This window comes from Triturus cristatus, chromosome 11, assembly GCF_964204655.1.
Source record: "Triturus cristatus chromosome 11, aTriCri1.1, whole genome shotgun sequence".
Lineage (NCBI taxonomy): Eukaryota > Metazoa > Chordata > Amphibia > Caudata > Salamandridae > Triturus > Triturus cristatus.
The window spans coordinates 733,065,722-733,084,630 of record NC_140594.1 but is presented as its reverse complement, the minus strand read 5'-3'; the positions used below and the strand labels follow the sequence as shown (position 1 = coordinate 733,084,630).

Genomic DNA, 18,909 nt, shown 5'->3' with positions numbered 1-18,909 from the left:
TTGAAAATTATAAAGGTTATAACTTGTTGAGCCCAAGTGCTACTGTAAATATCGTTGTTGCTCTTTAGGGTGTCCTTATGGCGGTTAATATTCCCGCTCATAGTAGGGTTCCTCTGCGCGCTCATTTGAGGGCTTATGGGGTACCTGATGACGGGATGGCCGTGGTCTTTGTGGTCAGTGCTGATGCCACCTACCCGTATGAGTTGTTTTACTCATGGGTGACCTTTAAGGAGGTGGATACGGACGATAATTTGTTCCACGAATATACAGCCACGCCTGTGCCTGCGGCTTATGCCCCATATAGGACACTAGAAATTCCTATTTCTGCCTGGCAGCATACAATTTGGTGTAATGGCGCCCTCCCCCATGAGGTCGTATCGGCGAGAATGGGCCCGTTGTCGATTGCAGGGGTCACTTGTCCGGTACTGGCCGGATATACTCCACACCCACACTACCTGACGGTGGGAGTGGGTGATTTACGAACACTACACACAGCCCTGATTACGGTCCATAGGGCTTTAGTGCAGTATGTGTCACGCACAGTTCAGGTGGGAGCACCTGCGGTTGCTGGGCACGGGACAGATCACCATCACGCGGTGGTGATTAGCCCTGTTATGGTTAATGCGGTTGTCGGCAAGCGCCCCCTCAGTAAGGATTAATTTCCTTACTGGCTTGCGGAAAAATTTGATCAATTAGAAGCCGTGTTTCCAAACACTACACCTGTGGATAAACACAGGATACTCACCATTACTTTGCCGAAGGACCTGGTCCCTGAACTTGTTGATTGTGACAATTGGGGTAAGGTCTTTGCTGCGACCTATTCGAAGTGCTACGGCACTCCGTCTATGTCTGTACTACCCTCCGTCATCAAGAAAGTCCAAGAAAGTCATGGTGCGGAGGCAGCTATTGAGTTAGGATTAAGGCTTGTCGACAGTTTCGATGTGGTTTGTTCCATGGTAATGGGCAACCTCAAAGGAGATGCCATGCAGTTCCAAGTTGGTAATATGCTGGAACTTGTGGCTGATGCCGATAAACCCAGGGAGTTCGCAAAAATTATTGCGAAAGCCTATAGGATGGTTGGCCGTAGTTCCTTAGGCGTGAAACCCACCATCAAAATTCCTGATGTAGTGCAGCAAACTAAGGTGAGTTCGTCTACAAAAGACGAAAAGCCCAACTTTCCTAAACAAAGTTGGCGAGCCAAAAAACAAGAGAAGCAGCAACAGAAACAGGTTTCTCGTCCTGCCTCACCCGTACAGTCGTATAGTGAACGCACTTATGATTTGCGCGATCGTACTCGTATTAAGTCACCTGATAGATTTCAGGTTTCTGAACAACGCTCTCCTCGTTCTTCACAGGAAACATCGACTTCGCACACTGGTGGTGGAGAGCGTGGGAGAGGACGGGGTACTCAAGGTCGAGACCAGCCCCGCCAGACTGACGGTAAAGGCAAGCAGGAAGACACTGCCAGATAACGTCCACCGTTTCAGAAAAAGAAAGTTGCTGCTATCTCAGCGAGATATGCCTCAGATGGTCAGGACACCGCTTCGGAACCTGACATGGGCACTAACGCTGCTAGACAGCGCGGCGGAAGTTACAGTAGTGTGGGAAGCATTGCGTCCATTTCTGGAGGCGACAGCAACTGACATTTATGTGACAGTTGAAACTGCTGATACTCGCGTAGCGCCCCCAGAATGATTATTTGAAATAGTCCTTAATATAGAGGGTGACATACCACGCAAAATTAAAGTGGTTTTTTGGGATAATCTTACGACCACCTATGATATTCTTTTGGCGGAGAAAGATTGGCCTCCGGCTTTCATTTTGGACGCTCCAAGGGGAGAGGAAGTAATTCTTCCTTTCTTTGGGCACGCAGTGCCCACGGATGAGTCTAATAGGTTAGCCAGGGAGTGGGCACAGGTGCTTGCACCTGCGTTATATCGTAATCAGGTTGGCTGGGATAAATGTTCTCCCAATCATGAGATTCCATTGCGGTCCGATCCCCAGCCTCAACCCCAATACCCCATGCGTCGCGAGGCAAGACCTCACGTCGCGTCCATCCTTGAACAATTGGAATATCAAGGAGTGATTGATACATGTGTGTCACCCATGAATAATCCTTTATTCACTGTAACGAAGCCTGACGGGTCGTACCGCCTAGTTTTGGATTACCGGCATTTAAACTCGCACTGCCGGACGTGTGCGGTACAAAATACTCATAGTTCGGCTCTCGTCGATAGTCTTGTGAGAAAACGTTTCAAAACCACGCTCGACTTATCAAATGGCTTTTATTGCCATAACATAGCCCCTCATAGTTATGAGTGGACGGCATTTACTTCGGGTGGAAAACAAAAATTGTTTAAGAGGCTCCCGATGGGCTATAAAAACAGCCCTGGAGCCACACCCAAACCCTGCACTCCCACTTTGGAGGCAAATATACCACTGCACCTTTAAATAATACACTTTGAGCAGCACCTCTAAATAAGAGGAAAAGACACAGCACTCCATTTAGGCGAGACAAGAAAACAAATCCAGGTGCATTTAATACACTTTGAGCAGCACTCCTTAAAGACGAGGAAAAGACACAGCACTCCCTTTAGGCGAGGCAAGAAAACAAATCCAGGTGCATTTAAAATAACACACACAAATTTATTAATGTAGAACGGTAGGCCAAATATATCAGTGAATGCAGATTCCCAAATATCAAGGGAACAATTAAATGAACAATTGAAATAAAATGCAGTATATACAAGTAGCAAAGAGTAGAAAATATATACAAAATGGTTAGGAACACCTCATCGATCGAGTAAGCACCATCCTTGCCAACTCACGTTGGGGGAGCCCTTCACCAGCCCAGGAAGGAGTTCGATCAGGACTCAAACTCTGTCACCTCCACACCAATACGTCTATTCTGTGGCGATCTTCCACCTGGCCCTCGAAGGTTCCCAGCTGAAATACCATTACTAAACGTGAGAAGAAGCTTCTAGAAAACCTCGCCCCCTTCTCATGAGAAAGAACTGAGCTGGCTGTAACAGTCTGCGTCAAGGCCAAGACGGAGGCTGGCCAAGCTCCCGTATTTTGACCTCGAGGCAGTGTTGCACATTCTACAGATAATATCCAGTTCACTCTGGTCAGTGAAAAGCGAAAAACAAGTGAGGAGCAGAAACATGCCCTCCCCACTTTGCAGCTACATGCAAGCAGCAAGGCAAAGCCAGAAAACAAGATGACATGAGGCCATGTCAAAGCCAATAGTAAGAACTCATAATTAACCCAAACAACTTGCAAGCACTGCTGTGCACGCACAAAAGCTGAAGCAAGGCAAAGTCAGAAAACAAGATGACATGAGGCCATGTCAAAGCTAATAGTAAGAACTCATAATTAACCCAATGTAGCGGGGTAAGTAAATGCACGAGGCAGGTAGGTATTTTGCAGGGGAATTTATTCAGCTCACAACGGTCGGAGGTATGCAACACAAAGTTAAAATCACCACAGTTCACACTCTCTGGACTGGGGGAATCGGCTCTTCACTCTTCTGAGGTCGCGTATGTTCTTCACGGACTCTCCCAAGAAGCGGTATGCATAAAGAAAGAAAAAGAAAACACAGGCCTTACTATCAGGCGGTTTATCTCCGATGAGGGAAGGGATTAGTGAGGGAGCACCAGTATGCCAGGGACGTGAAGGGCAAGGGGGAACCAACACCGAGACACGGGAATACCCCGGTAAGCAAGGCAATGGACACCACCCTCGTTAACTACCACCCGGATATAAAGCACCCGCCCGTCTCCCAGGCCCCCAGAGTCGGTCACGCACCTATTGAAGCCACGAACCTCCAGGTCCGTGGTTGGGCGCTTGGCGGGGAATACCTCCTGGCTCTTTGTTACTCTGTTCGGCATCGGGGATCGGCTTCTCCGCAGACGTCCACCGTCCTCTGTGTTCCGCTCATTCCGGGTCCCGTCGGTCGTCTTCTTCACAGCTTTTCTCCTCCTCTTCCTGGTTGGTGGTCCAGCCTTTAAATGTGGGGAAATCCCTTCCCGCAGTGTCTTCAGGGGCGCGGCATTGCTGCAAGTTGGCTCCGAAGTTAAAGGGCCAGAAACCCGGAAGGTCTGGAGTCCCAGGATTGCTAACCTCAGCGTCCGGAAGCTGGAAACAAGAGAAAGGGTTCGCAAGAGGTGAGTCCCTGGGCTCTTCCATGGGAGTGGGAGGGGACGAATCCTGACACCCAAACAACTTGCAACCACTGCTGTGCACGCACAAAAGCTGAAGCAAGGCAAGGTCAGAAAACAAGATGACATGAGGCCATGTCAAAGCCAATAGTAAGAACTCATAATTAACCCAAACAACTTGCAAGCACTGCTGTGCACACACAAAAGCTGAAGCAAGGCAAACTCAGAAAACAAGATGACATGAGGCCATGTCAAAGCCAATAGTACTGTTCTACTCCGTGACAGCTCCCACTAAAAGACTGCAAGATTACAAGACAGAAGAGAAGCAGGCATTTGCAGGACCGTCTCATATATCCAGGCTAGGGTAAATTAGCACACTAAAGTCAGTTAAAATGATGGTGGTCGAAGGTCATCATAGGGTGCCAAACCACAAAAGTGCCTCTTTCACTACAGTAAAAACTCTTGCTAGTTTCACATTTATTGTTTTCAAGATGGAGGTTCAGGTACATTAACGCTGAAAGGTTTGCTGTCAGCAGACTATGTTTTGCCACAACGTCAGGGAGGACCTGTATGAACTGGGAGGAAGGGCCCGGTGGACGGTGTATACGTTGCCCGGAGAATGTGATGGTTGGGGATAGATCCATGGAAAATAGCAGGCCTTTACATCCAGGGAGTAACATGAGGTAAAAATCTGCTTTGAACTCCTGTTTATATAAGATGTCTACTCCCCTGCCCCTTTTGTCTCCTCTGTCTCGCCTGGTGATTACACAGCCCTGAGGAAGGGTCATTGTGATGTCAGGCATGGAGTCCTCCCGGAGCCGGGATTCAGTGAGGAACAAGGCTACTGGTTTTTCCTCCTCTAGGAAGGTGAACAATCTGTGTTTGGGTACAGATCTGTAGATATAACTGCCAATATTGGCTCTTCTCTGGTCTGCCTGGGGTAACATTAAGTATTCAGCCAGTCAGAGTCAGTTTACATTCTCCGCAGCTAAGGACTTTGTTGCCCGGGTTCATTTTGTGCATACATGCCCTACCTTCAGTGAAGTTGAGCAACCGTAATTCCTTAGCAGAGAGGCTGACCCTTTTTCTGCTTAAACAGACAGGGGTTCTGGCCACTGGTTACAGCCGGGTGCTGGCAGGCTTGCCTTTGATGCACCTGCTTTGCGTGTACGCGCCCCAGAGCACATTCAGTAGCCAGGCTGGGACTGAAGTAAACATAGTACAAACAGTATTGATAATATTACTGTTAGAACCATCTGGCAGTATAGTCCTCAATTTTTTAAATTCAAATATGAAGATTTTGCTCTATATGGTATGATACAATCTAAAAGCACTTGTTTGGACTATAAAAACGTATTATCTGACAAAGTGCTCTTGTGCAATATAGGATTCTGAATACATATTATTTAGTTCCAACAGACCCTCTTGAGAATATCTTTAGACACCAGTTGCAGTAATTGGGGCTTGTCCCATAAATACGACACGCCCAAAGACAAATCCAATACAGTAGGGGCCCAAAGAACTGCCAATTGGTCCACCCTTTTAAACCCTAAATCATAATATACGGGCAACAAGGGGGTACTCTTTGGCTCCCCAAGCAGTAATCTAAACAAGTAATTTTCACCCGAAAATAAAATGGTGGCATATTCCGAGCCTCATATTTCCACGATATAAAGTGCGGCTAATTGAGCCTTATACACCTCTAAGGCTTGGGATACCGCTGTGGAGTAAGTTGTCCGGTATGGTTTGAGGACATCCACACTTCTTTCTCTGCATAACAGTCACCTTGTCTTTTTCAATATGGGGAAGCCAGGATAACCCACTATCCACTCTAATCCCCCCTTAATCAGACTTTTTTCGAAGCCAATGCCTCCCATTGTAAGTCTGCCCTTGTAGGTTTTGTGGGGATTGATGGTTATGTATTTAGTTTTTGTCATATTTATTTCCAGGTTGAGTAAGCCTGGAATCTATCCAGCCTACAGCGGTGCAGGAAACAAGCAAGTTGTAGTCTGCAAATAATAAGGTGGGTGTGGACAGTCCGTTAAAATGTAGGGCATCATGGGTGTATTTATATCATATTGGTATTAACATCACTCAGGTAGAGTGAAAAGAGAGTAGGCGCAAAGATGCCCCCTGCCAAACTCCCCTAACAACTGGGATGTGCTCAGTTAACTCCCCCCACCTCCCTCACCTCACGTGGGCATAACTGCCCTTGTGGATTCTAACCAAAATGGTGATCAACAACTCTGGAGCCCTGATCTTCGTCAGATGGTTCCAAAGCTTATGCATGGGCACCAGCCCGAAGGCTGCCCTGAGGTCCACGAAAGCTATATACAAATGATCCTTAGTATATTTATGTATTTCCAAGTTATCAATGCCAGGCAAAAAGCTTGGTGGATAGAACAGGTTTTTACCCTAAAGCCTAGTTGAAAATCTGGCAGAGTTTGAGCTACTCCATCTAGCCCTGAAGCTCCATCAATATTAGTCTACTAAAGATTTTCTGTGTATTGTCTGGGAGGCTAATTGGCCTGTAGTGCCAGGGGATCCCTTGTCCCCCTTCTTAAAAATGAGAATGATTATTGGCCCCTTCATAGAGTCTGGCACGGGTCTCTGCTACTATGGCATTGAAAAGTAGTTTTAGATAGTAACTTCAAACCTTTGGTACGGACCTAAAAAAGTCTCAGGGTATCCCGTGTGGTCCAGGTGTCCAGGTGCCCTCTCTGGCTTTAAAGACTTGATTGCCGTCCGAGTGTCCTTACGGATGAACACCCAGGAAGGCAGGTGGTCAACAAGGATACCAGGGAGAGTGGGTCAGAAGATCTTGGGTCCTCAAATATGGAATATAGTGAGGCAAATTGGTTGAGCCATTGATCTGGTTAAATAAAATGTTCAGTTAGCAATGGTTCTCCTCGGATGCCATGTGCAGTTATGAGCTAGAACCATGTCATGTTCCTCTCCATGGAAGCATCCAGCAATTATGTCAAGTTTTGGTCGGCCCACTCTCTTTTACTACGATCAAAGCGCCTGATTATAGACCTTTCTATTTTTTTGGATAGATTTTAGGTCTTCGGCTTTAACAAATGTAATCACTTCTGTCTTAGCTTTCCTACACTCGCTAGAATTTCAAGGATTGACATTTGGTTCCAGTTTCTACTCTGTTCGTCAGGAAAGCAAGAGGAATCATTATTTCAGCAAGTAGAAGGGGGAATGTATCTGTGCTATGGGGATATGACATGGGTCTAAATGGTCCCCTCTTAAAGATATGCATTGTAGTACCATCAGTTTTGGATCTTCCATTACAGGCTCTTAACCACGCTCTACGATTAATTGAATAGCACTTCTTGGGCAATTTCTGAGAGTTTCCACATCCAAACGGGCAATACCTCTTGCCTCATCCTCCTCTTCAGAGATCGGATACATGCCATCAATGAGCTTGAAGTGGCGTTGAAATCTCCTCCCACAATTACCACTGGATATACCGTTAAAGATCTTAAGAGGACAGCTGATTGAGTTGAAAGGGTCGACTCCCTAGTGTTGGTAATGGTTCTATTATAAACACTGCCGATGTTAAGTGACCTACCGTTAATAAATTTCAAGGGCAGCCTGAGCATATCTAGGGAAATATTATAAAGATTCCTCACTTTAAAGTATGTAGAGAATTTGATCCATATGACCAGGCCGTCAACAGACCTCGCTGCCTTGGCAGGGATGGCTGTAACATAAAATGTTAGGTATAGGGCGGTTCTACAATTCATGACTCATGCAATAGACATAGATTGTGGGCTTCAATGTAACTATGTCAGTGGGTCTTGGTTAGTTTATGAGATAACCCTGCAGTGTTCCAGGATATCAACTTGATTTTGCTGCAATTCTTTTTAGGGGCCAAGTTATCATGGTTCTGACATATAGGGGTCCCTTCAGTCAAGATTCTACTAATAGCATCATTCCTTTCAGGAGTCAGAGGCCACCTATCAAGTCTAGACCCTATAGGCGCATCGGTGCTAGAGTTAATAGTGCAGTCGATAGTGGAATTGGTGATGTCATTGGCCCCTAACTAAGTCATGTTTGAATTCAATATGAGTCAATCTACTGCATGAAGGTCCCTATTTATTTGCTCAGTCCGAATGAATTTTCTTGCGCTGCTAGGCATAAAGTGGGTATTTAACGGTACACAGTTTGGTTGGGGAATAGAGTTGTTTACAAGAGCAGGGACATTGAGTTAGAAGTGTATTCCTTAGTCTGGTTGGGGAATAGAGCTTAAACCAAGGGCAATCAACCCTTCTGTTATCCAATTTCTTGCACTTAGTTCGATAAATTCATACGGGTCATTTGAGCATTGCCGTGTTTCTACGGTATCTGATCTTATAACCGAATAACACTGTCTAGAGTGCCTAATCCAGTATTTTTATCTTATTTTGGAATGAATCACTACTCTTCCTCATTTTGTGGATCAGTCATGAAACACTAATCATGAACAATTGGATGCCATCAACTTTATGAAACGTAATGTGGGGAGATTGCATGGGAAATTGGGAAGTGCCCTACCCTTATCCTACTTTACCTAGAGCTAAATAAAACTGTGTTAGATATGGGGGTCTCTAGTTGGCAGTGGCTTGAACCCTGTCCAAGTAGGGACCCTTATTCTAGTCAGGGTAAGGGAGTTACACACCCAAGATAACCCCTGCTCACCTCCTTGGTAGCTTGGCATGAGCTGTCCAGCTTATTTCTGAGGCAATGTCTAAAGCATTTGTACAAAACACACACAGTAACAAAGTGAAAACACTATAAAAGAAAACCACCACAAGTTTAGAAAAATAACCAATCTTTATCTGAATGAAAAAAGACCAAAACAACAAAAATCCAACATACACAAATCAAGATATCCTTTTTAAAAGGTTCAAAACAGTTCAGTCCATAGGAAACTATGGATGCATCACTTTTATCACAAAGTACCTGGGATGCAACAAAACTGAAAGACGAAAACAGGTGCGTGGAGGTGAGGAAATTGGAAAAGCAAAGGGATGCTTCAGTTCCTTACTCTCAGGGGAGGTGATGCATTGGTTCCTTACTGCCAGGGGAGGTGATGCGTCGGTTCTTTACTGACAGGGGAGGTGATGCATCGGTTCCTTAATGTGAGGGGAGGTGATGCATCGGCTTCCGGACAGAAGGCCTTGGTTCCTTACTGCTGGGCAACGTAGATGGAGAACTTGGCACACAGGTGTGATGCGTTGAAAATCCAGACGTGCTGGGTCGATGCAGCAGTGGCGAAACATGCACTGCATCGATTTTCCAGCTGCGTGGCAGGTGATGCGTCGATTTCTTCAGCCGCACAGCAGGATCTGCGTCAAAGTCGCAGCGGGTGTCTCGGACGTCAGAGACACGGTGCTCAGAGAGAGCAAGAAAAATACATCACATTGTTTAAAGCTCCTCCTTGCTGTTTTTAAAAACCTTCCCCTGTTTACTTTTCACTTAGTTTTCACTATGTTAGGTTAAGATCACTTATCAACATGTCGTGCGTGTACTGCAAAAATTTAAATGTAATTGTACTAAGATCTATATTTGTGGTAGAAATTATGATTACAGAATAAATTATATCCACTTCGGCTGAAGTGAATATTCCTTTTTGACGTATTTTGTCTTGGGCTTTTTGTGTATGGATTACAGATATTATACAATGTGGTAATTTTGCCGTGACCAAATAGAGTTAAGGTCCTATCTTAAATTGTATATATGTTTTTTTGACTAAACCTGATGCAAGTAACTTTAGCTTGCTAAATCAACGATGTGGTTTGAAATGAGTTCCTTGTGAACATTGTTCTTTCCTTCTTTCAGGCCCATTAGTAGCATTTGAGTTACAGGCCCTGGACACACACAGTGCACTTTAGCAGGGCCTTACCAGTAAATCAAATAGGCCAATCATGAACAACAAATCATAATCCCAATTTACACAGGGAGCACTTGCACTTTAGGACTGATCAGCAGTGGTAAAGTGACAAGACTTCTGAAACCAGCAAAAACGACATGTAGCACACAGTTAAAAATAGGAGGTCAGAAGCAAAAGAAGACAGGGGAATAACACACCAAAGATGCCATGTCTAACAAATTGGTTATGAAGAAAACTGGCCAGGGCGCTTGCAAGCTTGTACACAATGCTGGCTCAGTAAGGGTATGTGTTATGAACCTATACATACCATCAGAGTCTACCTCACCTGCACTTGTTCTTACGAAGCCAGTACTGGGAAATAATTGGGGTGCTGTTGTGGTTAGCCTTTTTGGTATGGTGGAAGCTGAACAGAGATAAAGGGTCTTAGCGCTCTCTCCATAAGAGTTCACCCACAGTTGCTGGAATTCATCAATTTTATTTGTCAGGGTTAGGAGAAGTTCTCTTACTTGCCTGACTTCTGAAACAATGATTTTATAATCTGTGATTGCTCTATAGTGCGGGTGAAATCTGTTTTAGGCAACTTAATACTAGTCTGTTGATTAATCGCGGAGACAGTAGCTTGATTATTTGATGGATTGTGCTCATTAGGTTCCAAAATGCTCAGTGGATCATATCTATTGGAGCATTCTATTCAAGGTGGCTCAACTATTACAAATGGAGAGAACAATGGCCTCTTAGGGTGGGTGATGATTTGACTCGAGTCCCCTTGGTCAGATTTTTTGAATTGCCCCTGGTTGAAGGTTGGCTGGAGTCCTACTTGGGCGGGTTTGCATGGTATCCTTTTGCAGCTCAAAATTGCTGCAATTTCCTTGACCTAATGATGTTTGTAGCTTACCTGGCGGTTTGTTAGATTTAGCATATATATCTGCCACTTTGGTCCTATTTACCCAACCGTACCCTGAGTTCCCTTTTTCTGTGTTAAGCAATGTTTCTCCCTTCACAATGAGTTTGTCTATGGCTTCAATTGTGCACTTATTAGCAGTGTGAAGCCCTGGCTATTTATTTTTAGCTGAACCTTTCCTTTTGTCCATTATAAGAGACAGGGATGGTATATGGGGCAGGATAAAAAGGGCTCAACGAGAAACAGATAAAAATTGAACTTTATGCAGATAAGCTCCCCAAATCATGACAATACAAGAGAAATTTAAAATAAAACTTATAATCCATTATATCAAGTAAAATGTTTGCTTAACAATATGTGGCAGCACTAATAAATTTTAAGTATTGAACAAGAGTGTTTGCTGTCTCTCGTGGCCCAGCAGCAGAGTGGAAGAGTTTAGTACAATTAATAAAATGGATGCTCCTAAACAAGTTGATTTGCTAAGGCCAAAGTTAGGCCAGCTTATATGTGTTTACATCAGAACCGCAAACACCAATCCTCTCTTAACTTCAATAGCCCAGGTGTGGATTGCACCCACCAAGAAAAGCACTGGGCAACCAGTAGAAGAATAGGAGGCTTTATTAGCCCAGGTTCAGATGGAATCCACCAAGGAAAGCACTCTACAACCAATGCCCTAATAGGAGGAAAAGTCCATCCAATGAGCCTGAAGTAATTCACATTGAAATTTGTAAACAATTATTTCAGTCTTAAAATACCATTTAAAGAGCAGGAGTTAGATAATCAAGACAAAAAGGGCAACAGTGCCTTACGAGGTGCAGGAAGTTAGGGGGGTAGCCAAGCACAGCCTCATCTAGGCCCAGACAGCCGCAGATGGGCCCATCCTTGGCCTGAGTTTCGCCCGGGGGAGGCCTATGTGCGATCCGTGCCAAGGGAGTTCTTCCTGCACTATATAATGTGCTATTGTTGGTCTCTCCTCCTTCTGACCTCAGGCTTCTGTTGCACTATGGCACTAGAGTCCCCAAAAACAGCGTGGTGTGCCTGTGCCACTGTAACCCTTCCTGGGCTATATAGCATGCTGGTGTTGGCCCTTCCTCCTCCTGGGCTCAGGCTTCTGTTGCACTATGGGGCTCAAAGTCCCCAAAAACAGCGTGGTGTGTCCCGCGCTGCAGGGGTCCATCCTACGCTACATAGTGTGCTGGTGTTGGCTCCTCCTCCTCGTGGCCTTATGCTTCTGTTGTACTATGGAACTTGGAGTCCCCAAACAACAGTGTGGTTTGTCTCGCCCCCCCAGGAGTTCTGCCTGTACTATATAGCGCACTAGTGTTGGCCCCTCCTGGCCTCAGGCCTCTTTTGCACTGTGGGGCCTGGAGTCCCCAAAAAACAGCATGGGGTGTCCCTAAATTTAATTGACGCCACCCATTGTCCATACTATATTCTGTTTGATGCACCTGAGTAAGTACCTCATGCTTCCACTCCCTGTGCATGCCATGAAATATCTTCAAGTGGCTGCCACAAAACACCAGGCAAGAACATCACACAAGCAGTCATCACAATCAGGATCAACTACGCCAACGCTCTCTATACTGAAATCTCCAAGCAACACCTAAAATGACTTCAGACCATCTAGAATGCAGCCTCAAGGCTCATACTCTACTTCATCCGACGTACTCACATCGCACCGCACCGCACCTCAACGAGCTTCACTGGCTCACCATTCACAAGCGCAGCCAATTGAAAATCCTCATGCACTCATGCAAAGCCTTACACAGCACTGGACCAGCATACCTGAACAGCTGCATACCCTTTCACCAGCCTTCACAAAAGCAGAGCAGGAGGTCGCTCTCTCTTATGTCACACCCAAAATATGGAATGACCTCCCTCAACACATCAGAACCTCCTCCTAACTTCTAAAGTTCCACAATAAACTGAAGACTTGACTCTGAATAACTCCGAGCGGACTACATGCCTACACCTACTCAAGCAACGAGGTACTCTCAAGGGTGATTAGTGTGCCATACAAATTACAAATCATCATAACATAACACTTGCACTGCTCCCACAAATCAATCTGAGGATATCAACTTAACTTTTAGCCTCTAATTTCAAATACCATCACATTTACAGAATGTTTTAACATGATACATTTTACATTTTGCTGCATTATTTATATACAACTTATTAATCTGTTAATATTATTTAATTTTCCAATCAGTCTTGGACCACCTGAATAGGCGCAGTGGATCCCAAAGGGTCCCCAGACTACAGGTTAAGAACCACTGATCTAGGTTATCTCATTTAGAAACTGATAATATAATAATACCTTCTTATTCACAGGCGTTCACAGTAAGGAAAGCCCATCTATTTTCATATTTTCAAGATATACATATAAAAAATTAACATACAGAAAAATAATGTGAATTGAGCATGATTACATAGCCCTAAAAATTTGTTCTAAGGCCAGTGGACGCTCCTCCGCTAAGGCGGAGGAGCGTCATCTCACTGCTTTGCAGCAGTGAAATAAAGGAAAAATAAAATGATAATAACCCAAGGTAATTATCATTTTAGTTTTTCTTGCTGCAGCATCTTTACGGGAGGGGCTGCTCTGATGACAGACGAGCAGGGGGGAGTGGTGGCACACTGTAAGTGCGCATGACTGTTTAGCCGGCCGTCTGAGGCTGTTCTTCACCCAGGCTTCATTATAGCCTGGGTGGAGAACATGCCCAGGTATGCAGCCTGGGTGGAGAACATGCCCAGGTTCCCACTGCCTGTCTGAGCACCGATTCACGGCACTCAGACCACCTGTCTGAGCGCCAAGCCAAGGCACTCAGACCAATCACAACACTGCATTGCAGCATTGTGATGTGCTTAAGGGAGCCCGGGTGCTTCCTGTTCCGTTCTGGCCAGGAGAGACGACGAAGGAGAAACGCGGCAAGGAGGTACGTTTTTTCTCTTTTTTAAACCCACCCACACTCCGCCACTCCTGATCCGTGCCGGCCACCACTGTCTAAGGCTTCAGCCACCCAGCTGCATTTACTTTTTTTTAAATCAGTTGAAAACTGTGGATTTAGGGGAGTATAAAGACAGCAGAAAATAATGCATGCATTTATAGATTGCAGAGGCATCGTGTGAGGTTTGCAGGGTGTAGTAACATGGCGCTTAATGTGTATAAAAAGCAGTCATGAGTCCAAAGTTTTCCTTAGAAGCATGCTACTTGCAGTGGCAAATGCAGAGCTTACTGGATACCAAGGCTGTCTAGCTCTGATTCCATCTTATCATTATTTCTTCCACCACCTTCCAATTCCTGTCTCTGTATCTGACTCTTGCAGGTATTTTCCTTCTGCTTTCTCCCCTGCCACTGCTTTGCCATCGGTTGCTTCTGCTTTCCCCTTTCCCGCACTAGTTTATAGTCCGATGAGTCACAAATAAATCCCAGTCCTCAATAAGGAGAGCTGGTGCCACTCACCTACAACCACCTGCAGAAAGTCAGCACTGCAGTCAAGTCTTACTCCAATTCCCTTCTCTGCCATTTCTTTGACTCCTCATCAATTAGGCTGAACTTCCCAAGAAAGGCACACAATTCTAAGTGGGACATTTGTTTAAAATCTCATCTGCACATCCTGTACCTCTTTCACTGAAGCTGTTTCGGAGAGCTCTTTGAAACTGTTCCTCTTCACTGAGCCCTCCTGTGTATGCAGAGTAGTCCCTTGGTGGGTTCTGCCAGTTCTGCTGGGTTCCATGGCTTCTATGTCCGGAATATCCTGGAGGACACAATTCAAAATATTACCTTTTGTAAATAGAAACCCCAGAAAAAGAAAGTTAAAATGTTGGCATGCACAAAGTAGGACAATTGACCCAGGACCTTAAAACTGCCACTTTTCTCTTAGGTTTTAGGATCTGAAGCACTGTATGCCATTGGCTACTCCTGGGAATTCACACTGTTCCAAAACAATGTGGCAATTGCATTTGTGTCATGTTTATTCTTAGCTTTGAATGAATGAATGAAATAACTCGTTAAGCACAATGTATACCCGGGGCATCTTGGCGCTAAAGTGACGAGGTCAGAGGATCCCCAAAAAATTCTGTTGTTTAAATAGCCAGGTTTTTAATGATATTCGCTGAACAAAGAAATTATTTTAAGGTTATTCACAAGACATGCATATGCCACCTAAAATATATCCCAAAATGTCAGGGCAGATGCAGCGAAAAATGTAGAATTTTGTAAAATAATGTCAGAACTATCAAAGTATCTTAAGCAGAGACTGGTATACTATGCCTATAGTCTACTGTACAACATATAAATGGTTTAAAATTAGGCCTGCATCGTCATTGTATATAAATGCAAAGTGCTTACACACACTCTCTATCTCTCTCTCTCTCTGTGGAATTCAATTTTTACACATGAATACTGTAAATCACTCCTGGATATTGCACTTTCTCCATTTGCGCTTGCCTCCATTTTGTTTGTTCTGTCCTACCACCCAGTTTTATCTATGTATTTGTTCACGTGCTTATATGGCTCTGGCTCTTGACTAGGAGCAGCTTCACATTTTTATTAAGATATCAGTAAGTTCAGGTGTGAACAAAAAGGTCCTGGGTATTCTGAATTTAGTCTTCTGGACTGTAGGACTGTACGTCAGGTTCTCCCTAGGAGAACATAGTAATTTTAGAGGCAACTGAAGAGAGGATTAGGTATATCAAAAGAGAGAAGTTGTCAGTTTTTTGTTGAAGGACATAAAATTTGGCTGATCCCTTAGGTATGGAGGCAATATTTGAAATGTCCAGCATGCTGGAAATGCTCCACAACAAGTTTGTGCTCTTCCAGCTTAGTGCAAGACACTATAGGACCAAGAGTAACCCCTTAAAGTGTGGTTCACTGAGCAGGGTTAATGACTATCTGGCTTCCCTGTCCTTGGCTTGGGCCCTGGAGAACTAACTCGAAGACACCAAGGTGGTTTCAATCTTGTCTGTTTTGTGGATGCACGCTGCAACCATGCTAGAGACCTGGAAAACCCAAAATTCCGACCTAAACTGTTTTCAGTGCCTGGGTAAATATAATTCTAAATTTGTCTGAATACAACTTCCCTTTCTTCGTGGTTCCTGAACGGTGTGGAGTGCAATATGCATTCTGATGACCAATTTGAGCAGGAGAGCTCTCCGTAAAGTGGGAAAAACGCACTTGGGGACTGTTGCCTATTCCCTCTTAGAAAATCTTCCCTTTAATCTGTTGGTGGCTATACCCTATCTTTCTTAGAAGAAATACCTGGGGAGATGTGCCCATCACTGGACTGGTGTGAATTATGATTTTTGAGGCTGGTCCACCTTTTCATTGGATGGAATTTCTAAATAAAGGGGATCTAACAAGAATAGAGATGTCCCAGTACATTCAGCACTGCCAAAATCTTAATACCATGAAAGATGATAATATAAAGGAAGCTGCATTCGCAACATATTCACGTCATCAAATAAAATAGGTAAATGTTTACCATGACTGCTGTAGAATGTCGGTCGTGCAGAACTTCCATCGTACAGAAGAATAGCTACCAAGAAGAGAAAGACTGATTTTATAAAAAAATAATCAAAAGTCATAAAATATAATCTGTCTTCGGTTTACTATCTTGTTTGTCAAAATTAAAATGCTGGCATATTTAAAATTTCAGGAAATGATGGCCTAAATTGTGGCATGCATACTTAACACTTTCACTGCCTGGGTGTTTGTGTACCTCTGTATCAGAACTTGTTTTGCCTTTATTGTGCACCCATACAAACTGCATACTTTTTTTTCAGTACATTCTGGGGGGTTTATTGGTGAAAACCCAGCATCAATATATGATTGCAACATGAAGATATAATGAATAATGTGTAGATATTGTCGTTTTTTAAAGTTTCTCAGTATTTTGTTGTATTCTCAAACAAACAAACAAATTCCAGAACGCTAGTCAAAGAAATGTTGCCCTAAATACATGGAGTACAGCAATACCAAATACACATGGATTTTCCTAGGAAATGTAGTCTGTACAATCTATTATGTATTATTGGTGCAGATCACAAAACTGTGGCAGTGTTCCTCATACAGACTCATAGCCCTAGCTAGGCTTGTCCCACATCTGTGTTCCCCTTAGTCTTGTGATAGTGAGTTTTCAGACATGAGTGGCTTTTCTGTGAGTTTTCCGACATGGGTGGCTTTTCCATGGTTTTGATCAGGGATCCACACTTTAGACACCAGGGAATTTGGGTGCAGCTTGGCTGGCGCCCAGGAAACATACCAACCCCAAGCATTTCTGAAAACCAGAGGCACAAGGAAATCCCTGGTGTATGGCATGCATGACTCCCAATAAAGTCTAGAACCAGAATTACCTGTAATGTCGATCATTGGGTGACACAATTACAATGTCTACCTTTTCTGTGACACAAAACCCCAGAAGTTTCTACCAAGGGCAAAAGTCCTACCTTCCAATGTTTCTGCACATCTGCTGATATAACCAATACCCCAGATATGTGGGTGGACCTGGTGATCAGGACGACCCACCTAGACTTGTTAGGTACTGCTTTTATTTGTAGGAACACTGAGTGGTGACAGTTTTGCTATTCTCTGCACATTCTGAAACTTTCCATCATTGAAATGTGAGGAAATATTTTTAACGCAATGTTTGACTGCTGCAGAGAATTCTAGGTAAGAACAAGTGGTGGCTTCCTCACAAGTCACACCACCCATGACTCTTTCCACTGTTTACAGCCCAGAAATATCTGTTATTGATAGGCTTCCTAGTTGTGGGATGACTCCAGGTCCAGAAGTGTTTCTGTGCCCCAGCGAAGAGCCAGATCCTGTTTTTTTTTTTTTTACCATATGAAAAAAATTGAAACAGCAACTGGAACCTCGGTGTCCACAGACATATGCATGTCTGGGCCCCAACGAGGTGCCCAGGTGCAGTATGCATTTATGCTGAGGCAGAGGAAAAATTCAAAGAGTGTACAGCTCCTTGTTGGGGAACAGGTATGTGTGTGTGTCTGTCTGCCCCTCACTGAGGAGCGAGGGTCGATTTGATTTTTTTCTTATGTTAAGAAAATATCCAAATAGCACCTGAACTCTTCCCTGGGGTGCAGATGTGTGTGTGTGGTCTGCACCCCAGCCAGGAATTCTTTCGATTTACTCTTAGGCTAAGAAAAAAGCCAAACTGCGGACTCCTCGCTGGGATAAAGACAAGTGTGTCTGTGCATCACCAGGAGCCATGGGAAGTTTGGTTTTATTCTGAGGCTAAGAAAAAATCTGAACAGTGCCCAGGCTCCTCCACTGGAGCATGGTTGTGCAGTGGCAGCTGGTGGATTTTGAATTGGTGGGCGAAAAATGTTGTGCCCTAATGTAATAAGCAAGCGAACGAAGCGAGCGAGCCTGAACTGCAAAAGGAGGGTGCGGGGGTTTCTCCCCCGCAAGAAAATTTTGAAAAAAATGGATTCAAATGGTGGGTTCTACACCACATATTTACTGCAAATTGTTGAACAAAGGGGGATCCAAATATAGCATTTTGAAGCACAAGAAGTGTGTGAAGAAAACATTAGAATGAAATTGAGTCAAGGTGAAAAGGCTGCGTAAATCTTCCCACAGCAATCTGCCATTGTAGTGCAACCTTGATCCGCAGCGCTCAGGAACTGCAGGTTACTCCCTTAAATGCAAGCTTGCCTCATTCAAAAAGTATCTTGAAGAGCTCGACACTAATGAGCGCATTTCTAAGCACTTTGCACCAAAAGACACAACCTGCACTTAAAAAAAAAAAATCAGAATGAATATGGAATGCACCGCGCAGTTCAGCCTTATGCCTTCCTTAAGTAACTCATTCTCATATGTCGATGACACCAAGGGTTGCCACCATTAGGTACCTGCCTCCAAGGGACATTATATCGCAAATTACACATCTACCACTCAAGTGCTCCAAAATGAGCGATGACTCAAAGAAATCGAATATGAGAGG

The 18,909-nt window shown here is 44.3% G+C and overlaps 1 protein-coding gene across 5 annotated transcripts in view; it reads right to left on the bottom strand.

Moving 5' to 3' along the window:
* RHBDD1 (rhomboid domain containing 1) overlaps nucleotides 1-18,909 on the bottom strand; it is a 411,942-nt gene that overhangs the window by 155,466 nt on the left and 237,567 nt on the right. For all 5 annotated transcript variants that reach the window (XM_085634376.1, XM_085634377.1, XM_085634379.1 and 2 more), the window contains 2 exons: nucleotides 16,429-16,482; nucleotides 14,569-14,703 (listed from right to left, as the gene is read on the bottom strand). In XM_085634376.1, the coding sequence (XP_085490502.1) occupies nucleotides 14,569-14,703; nucleotides 16,429-16,482 (189 nt within the window). The remainder of the gene's footprint in view (nucleotides 1-14,568; nucleotides 14,704-16,428; nucleotides 16,483-18,909) is intronic.